The sequence below is a fragment of the Lycium barbarum genome, chromosome 8 (assembly GCF_019175385.1).
Source record: "Lycium barbarum isolate Lr01 chromosome 8, ASM1917538v2, whole genome shotgun sequence".
In the NCBI taxonomy this organism is placed as follows: domain Eukaryota; kingdom Viridiplantae; phylum Streptophyta; class Magnoliopsida; order Solanales; family Solanaceae; genus Lycium; species Lycium barbarum.
Window position 1 is genome coordinate 125,978,396 of NC_083344.1, and position 13,869 is coordinate 125,992,264.

The 13,869-nt window shown below is 33.1% G+C and overlaps 2 protein-coding genes and 1 non-coding gene across 3 annotated transcripts; all 3 read right to left on the minus strand.

Annotated features, from left to right (window-relative positions):
* Positions 1 to 251: 251 nt before the first annotated feature.
* On the minus strand, positions 252 to 3,471 carry LOC132607194 (small ribosomal subunit protein uS11y-like). The gene is made up of 6 exons (XM_060321052.1): positions 3,314 to 3,471; positions 2,429 to 2,548; positions 2,281 to 2,326; positions 1,617 to 1,702; positions 701 to 830; positions 252 to 554 (listed from the first exon to the last, which is right to left on the minus strand). Exons 1-6 carry the CDS (start codon positions 3,314 to 3,316, stop codon positions 487 to 489), a joined length of 453 nt encoding a protein of 150 aa, XP_060177035.1. The 5' UTR covers positions 3,317 to 3,471; the 3' UTR covers positions 252 to 486.
* Positions 3,472 to 8,557: 5,086 nt separating this feature from the next.
* On the minus strand, positions 8,558 to 12,514 carry LOC132607195 (uncharacterized). Its single transcript, XM_060321053.1, has 5 exons — positions 12,232 to 12,514; positions 11,120 to 11,367; positions 9,813 to 9,925; positions 9,145 to 9,285; positions 8,558 to 9,055 (listed from the first exon to the last, which is right to left on the minus strand). The coding sequence occupies exons 1-5, from the start codon at positions 12,470 to 12,472 to the stop codon at positions 8,803 to 8,805; spliced, it is 996 nt and encodes a 331-aa protein (XP_060177036.1). The 5' UTR covers positions 12,473 to 12,514; the 3' UTR covers positions 8,558 to 8,802.
* Positions 12,515 to 13,516: 1,002 nt separating this feature from the next.
* Positions 13,517 to 13,596, minus strand: TRNAL-UAG (transfer RNA leucine (anticodon UAG)). The gene has a single exon. It is a non-coding gene; the product is annotated as a tRNA-Leu (tRNA).
* Positions 13,597 to 13,869: the final 273 nt, after the last annotated feature.

Here is a 13,869-nt window from a genome sequence, read left to right on the forward strand (position 1 = left end):
GCTAGTACGCTATTTTTCATTGCATTTGCCTTGAACTTAAGTGGGTTCTCGATGCTAATATAACTAGTGTCTCCAATATCAGGACGAAACAAATGACAAGTTACCAATAAATAATACTATCATTTTCAGCTGCTATATTCAATATTTCTAATATGTTTTAAATTATCCACACTTCTTTGGATTTGCTGTTACTATAATGTTGATGGAAATGTGTAATGAAAAACAATATTACTAAGGAAGCAGGAAGCAGCAACCAAAAAGTTGTCACCGTCTGGTGAGACGAACATAACAGCAAAGACAAATTACTAATCCAACTCCACGAAATATTTTCCATCTCACAATGTTGCAAAAACTCCAAATGATCGTAAGTCAGAATAACTTGTACTCGGTCTACAAAATGCTCAAATCTAAGATGTAAAACAAAATCAAAGTTGCATCCTTAACCAAAATATTCTGCCAGGCAGCAAGTTTGTTACTGAGAAGAATTCACAGCCTCCTTCCTCTTCTACCACCCTTTCTGCGAGTACTGTCAGTGGGAATAGGAGTAACATCCTCTGAAAACATAAAGCAAGAAGTACTTTCAGCAGGTTTCAGATTTATGATGCTAAACTAAAGATCAATATACACTGTAAATACAAAGGAATCCCAAAGGAATTAGACCAGACAGATGATGATGAACTATTCAACAATTAAAACTTACCTATGCGTCCAATTTTCATTCCAGAACGAGCAAGGGCTCTAAGAGCAGACTGAGCACCAGGACCAGGAGTCTTAGTTTTGTTTCCTCCTGTAGCCCGAAGCTTAATGTGAAGAGCATTAATTCCAAGCTCCTGTCAATTAACAAAAGTGAGTTGCAAATTTGACTTCCAAGCTATTCATACACACAAAAAAACCCTGATCCATGTCTCACTACAACACCAACTTACAGTGCCCACTTTATAGAACAGTAAAAGGCGGCTAGAAATGATATTGAAATCTTCATGTCAAATCTGATGTGACATATTTTAGTCACATAATTGGATTTTCCCTCTACATTGGAGATTCAACTTGGCATTACATTTGGATCATGCTTAGACGTGGTCAACACACAACAATATCAATATCAATAACAAGTACGAGTAGAATAATGTTCTGAGAGACATGAGACAATTTTATATAACCAGTATCACCTATGACCTTGACAACATACATTATTCTTGCCTGTAATCCTACACTGGGTATGTTGTTGTTGTTGTTGTAAGCCCAAATACAACCTTCTAAAAGGCAAATATTTCACTTTTTTAACGGGAAGAGCTATTTTAAAAAATACAACAGAAAAGAACAGAGTTCAGGGTAAGTGAAGCATCTCCACAAAAAACTGAAAGCTGGGACCTACTATGCCCACCAAGAAACATGCATTTGATCATAATTGCGCACCCGTATAAGTAGACCATCTGACAAAGCTTAATCTTTCACATTTCATCTACTGTTGAAATAATAAGTAAATGGATTCGAATCATAGTTTTTTTTAAAATTTACTAGTGGCTTAAAACGAGGCATGTATTTGCCTGGTGAATTAATATATCATAATGATGAAAGAAAAACTGAGAAAACAGGCTGAGCAATATATGTCTGACCTTGCATCGTACAGAAACATCTTGTGCTGCAAGCATAGCAGCATAAGGAGAAGATTCATCTCTGTCAGCCTTCACCTTCATTCCACCTGTAAAGTAGAACAAGTCTAAATGAAAAAGAGAGACCAAGAGTCCTCCAAACTGGTTTCCCAATTAACGAAAATAAATAATGGTACATACTAAACAAATAAGCTGAGTACAATGTGCTTATCAATTGAATTTGAAAAGCTAGAAAATTCATACATATTCTACCTATTAGTTGTGAATACATTTTTTCATGATAACACTTTTTTTACGCCATGTGCTTTTCTAGGAGTTGTTTAGCCTTTCAGAGATTTATACGTCAATAGATTATCTAAAGAACCTCTTTTGTTTCAATTGTGTATAACATTAGCATAAGATTGAGTTTCAATGAAGCAACATGGCCATTGAGGATTCATATAGCCAACTGCAACTTGCTTGGGACTAAGGCATAGTTATTGTTGATGTAAAAAGGTCATATATGTTCTAAAGGAAAATTTTGAAGTAAGAAATGTAGCTTCGAACTATGTGGCTGTTAAATTCATTTGTCTGGTGAAATTAAGCTTTTAAATAACCCATTAACTATGAAATCCAGAACAAAAGATACTACACAAATGCAACCACTCCCACATTGCAGAGTACATACCAGTAATTCGAACCATTGTTTCACGTCCAGACAAATCAGTCACATGCTACAATTAACATACAAGTAAGAAATTCAGTACAAGATAAGCAATTTTATAGGTTCGTTTACAAAAACAAAACAAGTATAGATGAAAAAATCAAGAACTCACAATGAAAGTGTCATTGAAAGATGCGAAAATGTGAGCAACACCAAAAACCAATTCACCTTCCCTGGTAGCTGGTCCAAGGGTAACTGTCTCTTCCTTGGGCTCTCTGGTCTTTCTCTTCGACTATCAATCCAACAAAACCCATCACATAAACTTGACTAATAAAAAAAATAAAGAAAAAAATACAAAACTATAGACATGTTCAAGACCCATACATTCCACCAAACTTATGACTATTAGGAGTCGTTTGGTAGAAGGTATTAGAGAAAATAATACTAGTATTAGCTCTGGTACTATTTAACCCCATGTTTGGTAATGATCTCAACCTATGCATAACTAAACACCCTATTCAATACTCCCTACGTCCCAATTTATGCAGCACACTTCCCTTTTTAGTTTGTCCTAAAAAGAATGTCAACTTTTTATATATAGAAACAATTTAACTTTATGAAATGAGTAACATCTACACAAAGGCTTGTTTTAGACCACATATTTCAATAGTCTTACTTTTCTTTCTTAAACTCCGTGCCTAGTCAAATGGTGCCACATAAATTGGTACGGAGGGAGTACAATCCTTATACATAGTAAACCATGGCACTAACAATACCGATATTATTCATATTCTAATACACCCTATTCATACTATTTAATACAACAAATCAAACAGTCGATAAAAAATGATAAGCATAACTAATCGCAGCATTACTAATACACTCTTAGTATAAATTTACCTAATCTAAATCCGTCCATACAAATCTAGGCCGAAGAATTATAACATTGCAAGTACATTTCAACAGATACTCAAAGTAAATGTAATTTCAGAAAACAAAAACTTCACTTTTCATATTAATTAAGTTACACAGTAATAAAACAGATATTAAGAATTACCATGGCTTCGGTTGATTTGCTGCTACTGAAGCTTGAATAAACCCTAGCTGTAGCTGTGGTGGTGTCGCAAGTAGCTGATATTGAAGAAGAGTGTTAATGTGTGTGGGTTTGTTTATATAGCTAGGGTTTCAAGAAAGAATTAGAATACCGTAAATGGGCCTCTTCTTTATTTTGGACTCTGAATGCTTTTTTTTAATGAAGTGCAGGAATTGCACCCTATAGCCTATTTTACAAAATATTTAACTTGTAGTCAGGATTGACAGACTTGATACAAAAATAATATTTGTGCCTCATCCAGTTCTTCTTCTTTTTCGTTTTTTTTTTTTTTAATTACTTTAATTACCAATAAGTGGAACTTAGTGATTTTATTTTATTAAAATAAAGATATATACAAAAGGATAAAATAAAAGCAGAAATAACAAAACTAAATAAAGACAGTGTCTGATCTCGAAGACATTGACCGACTTCACCCTGAAATCTCTCCACCTTCTTGAATGTTCCAATGTTGGTGCTTCATCGGAGAAAAACAAGAGTGAAAGAGCTGGGAAACCTCCCCGGAGATGATGTCGGACGTTCTTCATTTTTTGTCTTCTTGATTGTTTGTTGGTGATCTGCCTTCAAATGAATAACTTTGTTCATTTTGCATTGTCTAATGCCATCATCATTGAGGAACTTTATATAGAGTCCAACAACATTGAAGGTGTAATATCAAATGTTGAGTAAGATAAACTTTGTGTTTTGCGGAAGTTATAACTATCGAATGATAAATCAATGGAAACATAGATCAAGATGTAGAAAGGAAAGAAAAATTATGGTTAATTATACCGTGATGGAATATTTAAGGCTTAATACCTAGATGGACCCTTAAACTTGGCATGTTTTGTAAGATAGGCATATAAACTTATAAGGTGACCAGATAGACACTTAAACTTACTCAAAGTGTATTTTTCAAGTTTTTCAGTTGTTTTGAAAACAAAAACTATATTTTTCAAACACTCACAATTTTCATGGCCAAACAAGCCCTAAATATATCACAAAATATTTTTTTTTAAAATGCAAAAATAAGGCAAACGCATATACATGAGACTATAAATGTGCACTTAAACCAATAAATACTCGCTAATCGCAATTTTGCAGCTTTCAATTAACTCGGATTTTTTTTTACACTTGAATAATTAAAAAACAATAACTTTAACCAATAAAAATCCTTAAAAAAAGAAATTTCAAATTAAGAAATTTCTAAGTTCAGCATTTCAAGTGTAAAAGAAATTTCAAATTAAGAAAACTGTAAAGCCGAGAAGAAAATCCTTAAAAAAAAGAAATTTCTTAATTTGAAATTTCTTTTTTTAAGGATTTTTATTGGTTAAAGTTATTGTTTTTTAATTATTCAAGTGTAAAAAAAAAACCGAGTTAATTGAAAGCTGCAAAATTGCGATTAGCGAGTATTTATTGGTTTAAGTGCACATTTATAGTCTCATGTATATGCGTTTGCCTTATTTTTGCATTTAAAAAAAAAAATTGTGATATATTTAGGGCTTGTTTGGCCATGAAAATTGTGAGTGTTTGAAAAATATAGTTTTTGTTTTCAAAACAACTGAAAAACTTGAAAAATACACTTTGAGTAAGTTTAAGTGTCTATCTGGTCACCTTATAAGTTTATATGCTTATCTTACAAAACATGCCAAGTTTAAGGGTCCATCTGGGTATTAAGCCAATATTTAATGTAATTGCTAACTTCATACCTAAATGTATATTTGAAATTAGATTCCATGCAAATTGAAGTTCAAAAATAGACATAGAATATAAAGTTGGGCTTGATAACTCAAACTTTGGATTTCTCCTGACATACAAATTTGAAGCTTGGGACTGTCAATTCTAACTCCAGACCTAAATATCTAAAGCTCGAGTTGCGTAATCAATATGCTAAACTTCTGAGAAAACTAATTCAAGGACTAAAAACCACACAGACTATTATTTTACAAATTAAAGTAACAAATACTAAGTTCCAACCTCTTAGAAGGCGTTTGGTTTGGGCATGGGACTTTCATAATAGAGGTCTCTAGTTCGAAAACCCCTGCCTACGACAGCAGGAGAGTTGTCTTCTGGGTCAAGCTCGTCGCACGGGGCTTGCCTAGTGCGGGTTATCTCTCCTGTGTGGTCTGCGAGCTATTGCACAGGAGCTGAGTTTACCCTGTGCGCACTCGAAGGGTAGCGGCTGTGGGTTCCAATGTCATAAAAAAAAAGTGGTCGTTTGGTTTGCAAAAAAGTAATACCATTATTGTAGTGTCGAGATTAAATAATAATAATAATAATAATAATAATAATAATAATAATAATAATAATAATAATAGAATTATTTAATGAATATGTTTTTTTAAGTACATATTAGTTTATTGGACTAGAAATTAGATATACGCTATATGATATGAAACATATGTTTGGTAATTGGTTGTACACTAGATAAACTTGGATATTTTTTATGTCTAATTTTAACCTTGACTTTTGTTAAATAACTTTGGGAAACAAGCTCTAGAGAAAGGCATTTTTGTCATTTTAATGTTTATCTTGAAATTAGTTGTTATCTATGCCAAATTTATATATAATATAAAGCTAGGCATAGACAAGGTGATGTGGCACCTCTCTATGACCTCCATTCCTATTTATCTTTTTTCTCCTTTTTTTGGTCCTTTCTCAAATTATAAAATCAAAACCTCTAATTATATCTTAGTTATTGTGTTTAATAATGGACAACTGAAAAGACTTACTAAATTTAATATGACAGGAGCTTGCCACTCTTATAATGTAACGTACTTTTCTACGTGAAAAGTGTAATGGCAGAATTAAAAATAGTACAGTACCCAACTCAACACTTCTAATATGCATAATTAATTGATATGTACTACGTGAAAAGAGTGCAATGGCAGCATTAAAAATACTAACGGACTCAGCACTTCTAATATGCATAACTAAAATGATAAGTACGAAGAAAAGAAACGACATATATTAATTAAAACGTAAAGCTTTTAATTCTATTAAATTCCTGAAACGTTTGGTAGAGATCATGGAGATGAAGAGTTTGTGCAAGTTATGGAGGTAGGCTTTATAATTTGTGAAATTGTTGGGTCTGAGCTATTGCATCCAAGAAAATTCTCAAGAGTCTAGACCCAGTAACAACGATTTCATTAGAAAATGGAGAGCAAGAAGGATTTCATGAATGCTACTTGACAATGTATGTAAAAACGATCGTCAAATTAACATCTTTACGGTTTTGTTATATATATTTCTACTTGTATATTTTTCTTCTTTTGCATATTTCTTAGTCATCATTTTTTGTTATGAAGAAGACCGTCGTTTGGCAAAGAGATCTGCAATTATTGTATGAACACGTTCAACATTGTTTTCTTAAAATCTTTCTTTGTTTTTTTAAGATATTTTAACAGAAAGATGCTCAACATAAAAAATTAATTTATTCAATTGTATTTTCGCAGAGGTGCTTGTGTTTGAATTACTCCATTGATTTTGGGTAGTGAAATATACGTACAATTGGCGAGGTTGTGGTAAGATTAGTTTGAAGAAACACTCATGTTTCAGTTAAGAAGTCTAGGACTTCTACAACATATATCAAAACCATCAACCATAATGTTAATCAAGCTATGATTGCTTAAACTATGAGAATATTTTTTTCGTTAATCTTAGGGTTACATAAGTTATCAGATGTAATTTTAAATGTTTGAGGGTGAAAGAAGCATTTCAGGGGATGATATTGAAACTAGAGAGTTTCTCACTTTCTCCTGCTCTAAGGTAAACTAATTTATCTAGATAGCATGCTGATCCCAAAATTAAACTTTTCAACATAACAACTTGATATATGATTATTCTGGTTTGGGCTTTCAGTAGGAAAATACCCACGATAGCAATGACATTAAAGGTAGATGTAAATTAAATATTACATATAACAACTAACAAGGCAACAGAGTATCAATAACCTTATCAAGTCCCTAAGAAAGGTTCGAGGCTAACAAACATGTGTTATGTTCTTTCGAATAATAATTAAATTTGCAGCATTTTATGAAAACTTTCTCATTTACGTTCTATTCAATGTCTTTGTGCTCTTAATCATCATGAGAATACAACATGTTGTTTAGTGAATGTAATCTATTTGTCTTTTTTTTTTTTTTTGTGATTTTCCTCTGTACCCTGCTTTATTCTCTTCTCTTTTTTTTTTTTTCTTTTTTTTCTTTTAGCGTTCTTTATTAGCCAAAGTACTAATTTTGTGACTCCAACGATGATCCAAAGGGTGAAAATGCTATTTTCTTATGAATGATAATACAAAATGTAGCTTTAGTCATTACTAGAGTAGTACTATTTTTATAATATACCTTTATTTTTATTTTTCGTTTTGTAATCGGCATGTAATTTTGATTATTTTTTAATTTATCCTTGGGGTTAATATAATCTTTTTAAATTTCAATTTTATTTATTTTTGTATCAAGTTGAACTGTTGAAGTTCTAAGAGAGAGGTTCGAGTCTAACAAACGAATGATATGTGTTATTCTCCTTTTTCGTTTACTCCATATTTATTTCTTTCTTTTTCAGTAAATTTACAACTTCATGCTTATTACCATTTTAGTTTTACTTTTTGATCATTTATATTGTAAAAATTCATTACCTTGATAGAAATAATGTTATAAACTAAATGTAGGTATAGTAGGAATTATACGTTTATTCTTACTTATTTACAATAGTTTTTATTGTAATTTTCCTTATTCTTCCGCTAAATTTTTAATATTTGTAAAAGAAAATATATTTCAACCGCGCGAAGCGCAGATATATTTACTAGTGTGATATAAAATTAGTATCACAATTATGGTATAACTAGTCCTGTAATCATTAATCTCAAAATCAAAAACTCAACCAAAGATAGGAGGATTATTCTCCTTTTTCCCTTCAACCAAAGATACTTTAATTGGATATTCTTAAAAAAATAAGACAAAAGAGTCACTTTTTGTCAAAAGTAGTTATATTAGGCTAACTTTAGATGTCGAGGTTTCTTAGTTGAAAACAACAACAACAATAACTATATCTCAGTCTTAAATAAGTTAGGATCAACTATATGAATCCTCATTTCTTTATTTAAGCTCATTTCTGAGATGATAGGGTGTCTCCTAAATTATACCATATTGTATCTAACTCTAGTTATACTCGAATTCAAACACGCAAACTCATGCAGCCATGGAATTAGAGTAGAGGAAAGATTGTGGTCATTAAACATGGAAAGCAAATTCTTGCAACTAGGGAGTTCATCACTTTTCAATTATTGAAAGCAGGAAACAACACGGAGGGATATCAGGATATGCAAGCACAGAATTCTCATATGGTCCTCTTTCACTTGGCATGAAACAGATCCATGAGAATGAATCTGAAAAAAAGAAAGTGGATGTCCCAAGAATGTATAAATTAGGATCCATAAAAACCAGAAGCGAAACTAGCTAAACAAGAGAAGCTAATTTGGGAGTTATAATTTCAAGAAGCCCCTTTGGATTTTCGACATGAACCCAATGACCGGAGTTGGGAAGGAGATGATACGACGTCTTGCCTTCAGATTCACCAATTCCATTGGAGCAAATGCTTTCAAGTTTCTGAATAGTCTCCGGATCCCATCTGTCACTTTTCTCAGCACGCACAATCGCTATCTCTGTCCCTTTAGGTGGGTGCTCCAGCAAAGGCCAATAATCTCTCTCCCTACAAAGTTCCATTTTTTCAGTAAACAACCTTCAAGAGTACAATCATTAGAATTTCTTGAAGTAGAACGGATATGGAATATGGATTACCTGTAAGAATTAAACATCTCTATAGCAGCTTCGATATTAAAAGTCCACATCATGCTATCCCCTGATTTCTCAAGATTGCTGCCCAGCCATTGTGATAATGCCTTTGAAAACCCGAGTTCCAACATGTGATCTACCAGCCATCTGAAATGCAACATTAATGTCAGAGATAACAACATACAAAACCATGGATACAACTGGCAAAAACTAATAAGCGAATATTCAGGTAGGCAAGATTAGACTCGTCAAAATGAGGTGCAAGTACAGTATGCTAAATAGCACTTGGTAATTTCTACTTCCAAGAAGTTAATTTAGCCTTAACCATGACACGTGGCAAGCTCATAAGTTATTATTAACGACATAGTATAAAAAGCACAAAAGTTTGAAGTGTCAGACTACTGCAATAACCACACATATGCGATTTTACACCCATTCCAAGTCTTGCTGATTTCTATGTCCAATTATTATGTTACAGACCAAACGTTAATAATTAGCTAAACAATTTGCTAAATCATCAAAAAATTATTGAAAACAAGCTCATTAGAAAATATCGTACCAATTAGAGGACACCACAATGACATATATATTTGAGCACAATTACTATAGACACGACAAGAATATTGCATATGACATATTAAGAAAAAGGTGATGGGAAGGAATAGAGATTTCACTTTCGAGATGGGATTGGTGAAGGTAGGCTCTGCAGTGTCTTCATAACTTTTTCTACTTCTCCATCGCTATCTTCAGGGTTCACCTTTCCAGGGACAGAATCCAATACCCAGAGCTGTTCTGCATCGGGTGAGTGAACTATAAATTAGCATGTGAGTTCCGCAATGAATGATGCAAGTGGAACAATCAAATGCAGTTATAAGCAGTCAATTACTCAGATTTTTTCCCCGAACTATGTATATTCCGTGAAATTACCCAGATGAGTAGAGGCGGATCCAGGATTTAAACTTATTCAACCTTTTAAGATTTTTAGTACCGAACTCATTGTACATTTATAATTATGGGTTCAGATCAAATATTTGTTGAAATTTTAATAGATTTTTACATATACTACATATTAATCCATGTAAATAATTACGCGTTCAGATGAACCCATAGCCAAAAGGCTTCATCTGCCTCCGCACACATCTTTGCACAACATTTCCCAGTCTATTGGATAAGTTTATGGAAAGTGGCTGCATAACCAAATTTGGAACTGTGATTTGGCTGCCAAGCTAAGCTCAGACAGTTCATGCCGTGTATGCCATGTTTATGTTGATTTCATAAGTTTGTAGATACTCCAAAATAACAAGGTTTTCCAAGTAAAACGTTAAAATTTAAATCATCATTTCACAACGTAGATCTAGCTTACAGCAAAAGTTCAGCACTTTTTTTTTTTTGATGACATGGGAACCCGCAGCCGCTACCCTTTGGGTGCACACAGGGTAAACCCAGCTCCTGTGCAATAGCTCGCAAACCACACAGGAGAGGTAACCCGCACACGGGCTACCATCTGATCGTAGCTTTTTCATCGTTAGAATAGGTTCCTATGAAACCATTCTAGATCGAAGAAGCAAAACTAAGATGGAACAACATACATATAGAGAGGAAGGGAATTCAAAAGGAGGAAGAGAGCCTAAAGTATACGTCTTTTATTTTTACTTTTTCCTTCTTTCAAATATCTCCAGAAACAAGGTTCTTTCCTTACTTGGTACTATCAGGGATAAACTAAAACTTCAATTAAACATCCTATAAGCAGATTGCACTAAATGAATGAGAGCATTGCTTAGATAGGCAACTGGATAACTTGCATATTGCCAAGAAAATCTTAACAAAAATATCACATATGTGCAAAATAGAACTACCATTTCACCAAGAATATGTAACACACGAATTCATAACTGTGAATCCAATCAGCTATCCAAGAATGAACTTCAAATATAGGATCTAGAAATAACATTTTCAATCAATTGCAAGAAAGAGCAAGCACCTGTTTAGGCAATCGAGCTGATTGACCGTATGCCCCATGAGAACAGCTCTCAACATATTGCAATGCGACCTTTCCACCCATGGAATGCCCAATAACAACATCAGGCCAATCCCAACCCTGTGAATTAACCAAATTAGCTACATCTTTTGCAGCATTTTCCATATCATGTGGCGGCACGAAGCCTTCAATTTCAGTTGACTTCCCATGGTTCCGCAAATCCACATTTACCATTCTCCAATTAACGCCATCTAATATGAACACACATAGAAAAGCATATGAGCTGTAAACTTTTGACCTTACAGAGATGTGTATCCAAGATTTAAAGTTTATAGGTTCTTGGAGGGACTTCAAGTAATATACACTAACAAATGAGTCCATAATCAAATATTTATAAACACTTAATGAATATATTAAATACATATACAGGGTATGAGCAAAAGCTACTGGTTCCCTTGAACCCGTAGCTAACACACTCGATCCGCCAATTTATTTAGAGTTAATAGTCAAAACACCGGAGCTATCACTTTTTCGCGAGTTTCACACCCCAACTATTAGTTGTTCCCTTATCCTAACTGAACTATCACTTTTTCGTGAGTTTCATACCCCAACTATTAAAACACACCTCGAAGCTGACTAGGTCAACTATAAGTTTTTCCCTTTTCTTACCTGAACTGTCACATCTGGTGTGTTTTAATACACAGATGGTGATATTTCATTTAGGAAAAGGGAACAATCGATAGTTAGGGAGTAAAACTCATGAAAATGTGTTGGTTCAGCATTTATTTATACAGGACATAATTAGCAAAAATTATCTACCAGTACCGAAACGAAACTAATCGAAATACAAATACATTTAGAAGATTCAATTATAACTAACCACAACTATTTTAACTAGTTTGAAATCCATACTTCAGCAAATTTATTTATACAGGACTTAACTAGCACAAAATAATTAGCAGTACCAGAATGAAACTAATCGAAATACAAATAAAATTTAGAAGATTCTATTAAAACTAACCGCAACTAATATAACTAGATTGAAATCGAGGCATAGTTGATTAATATACAGGAGCTAATTAGCACAAACTAATCGAAATACAATTAATTAGTACCTGCAGAAAGGGAGGAAGCAAGAGAGCGAGAAAAGGATCGCCAATTTCGACCGGAACCTAACAGGCCGTGAAGTATAAAAGCTGTGAAATTGTATGGTTTTTCCGGTTTAGACCGGACTTCTTCGAAACCTACGGTGGCGATTGAACGGTTTGACCGGTGGATATACGGCGGAGATATAGTTAGAACCCGGTTCAGGAGTCTAAGGCCCTGGACCGGTTTGGTTCTGTAAATAGTCGACATTATCGGTCTGGTTTTGCACTTCGAAGCTCCTTGCTTATAACTGCTAGTAGTATAAATAGTTACTCCAGTAATTAGTATTTAATTAATGTGACACCATTTTTCTACTAATCAATTTAAGAATAAATAATACTCTTCTTCCGTTTCAATTTATGCGATATAGTTTAACTAGTCACGGAGTTTAAGAATGCTGAAAAACTTTTGAAACTTATGGCCTAAAATAATTTTATTTTACATTATCATTTTTTTGGGACAAACTAAGTAGGCGTTTGGACTTGCGGTTTGAAACCATGATATGAAACCAACGTTTGGACATGCATTTCATCTCATGGTTTCAAACCATGATTTTAAAAACTTTAAATATAAAACTTGTTTCATAAGTTTATATTTTTTTAAAAAAAGACCTATAAATTGGTAAATATTTCTAATATAAATTTGAGACGGAGGAAGTACTTTGGACCAGTTGGATTAAACTAATTTGAGGTTAATCATGAAGACTTCATTTATTGGAAGATAATTTTAGGCGCTTTGTTTCAAAACACATATTTTGCATAAAACTTATTATTGTACTACATTTGTTTTGGTTTTTATAGTCCATTGATACCTAGGCTTTACTACTTGTATGGTCACACCTGTTAGGCTCAAAACAATTCATGTCAAAGTAGGCGATAGGGAATAAAGGCAAAGAATGGAGGTTCATTACAACCTCTTTAATCGAAATTCAATAGTTGGACAATTGAAATAATGAAATAACGTACGAGCTGTGTTAAAATTAAACAAGGTTAACGAAAATTATTAGTCATGCTCCAGCCTCCAAAGTCCAAACATGTGTAGTTTACCCAACTCAATAACATTTCTCTAGCAATCTTACCACAACTTGTCAAATTTTGTATGTGTTTTTTTTTCTTCTTTCTATTATTTATTTTCAGTCCTATCCCATGAAGTGAGTATCTTATTCAGTAGTTTAATTTAGGCCGTCAATAACAGATTAACAGGTCAATATGTAAGCTAATGTAGAAAAAAAGTTTTACAAAAAGCCAAAAAAAATGACAGCTGTGGGATTTGAACCCACGCCCTTTCGGACCAGAGCCTAAATCTGGCGCCTTAGACCACTCGGCCAAACTGTCATATGTTGTAGTTTCTCTGTTTCAATTTATTTGAACCCTATTTGACTAAACACAGAGTTTAAGAAAAAAGAAAAGACTTCTAAACTTATGGTGCTAAATGAATCACATATATTTTGTGTGGTTATAAATCATTGCATCAAGATAAATTATTTACAAATATAGAAATGGGTCATTCTTTTTTACACAAACAAATAAAAAAAAACAGGTTCACATAAATTGAAACGGAGGGAGTATTGTTTTCTCGATTTAAATCAAGTATAATTGATGTTTATG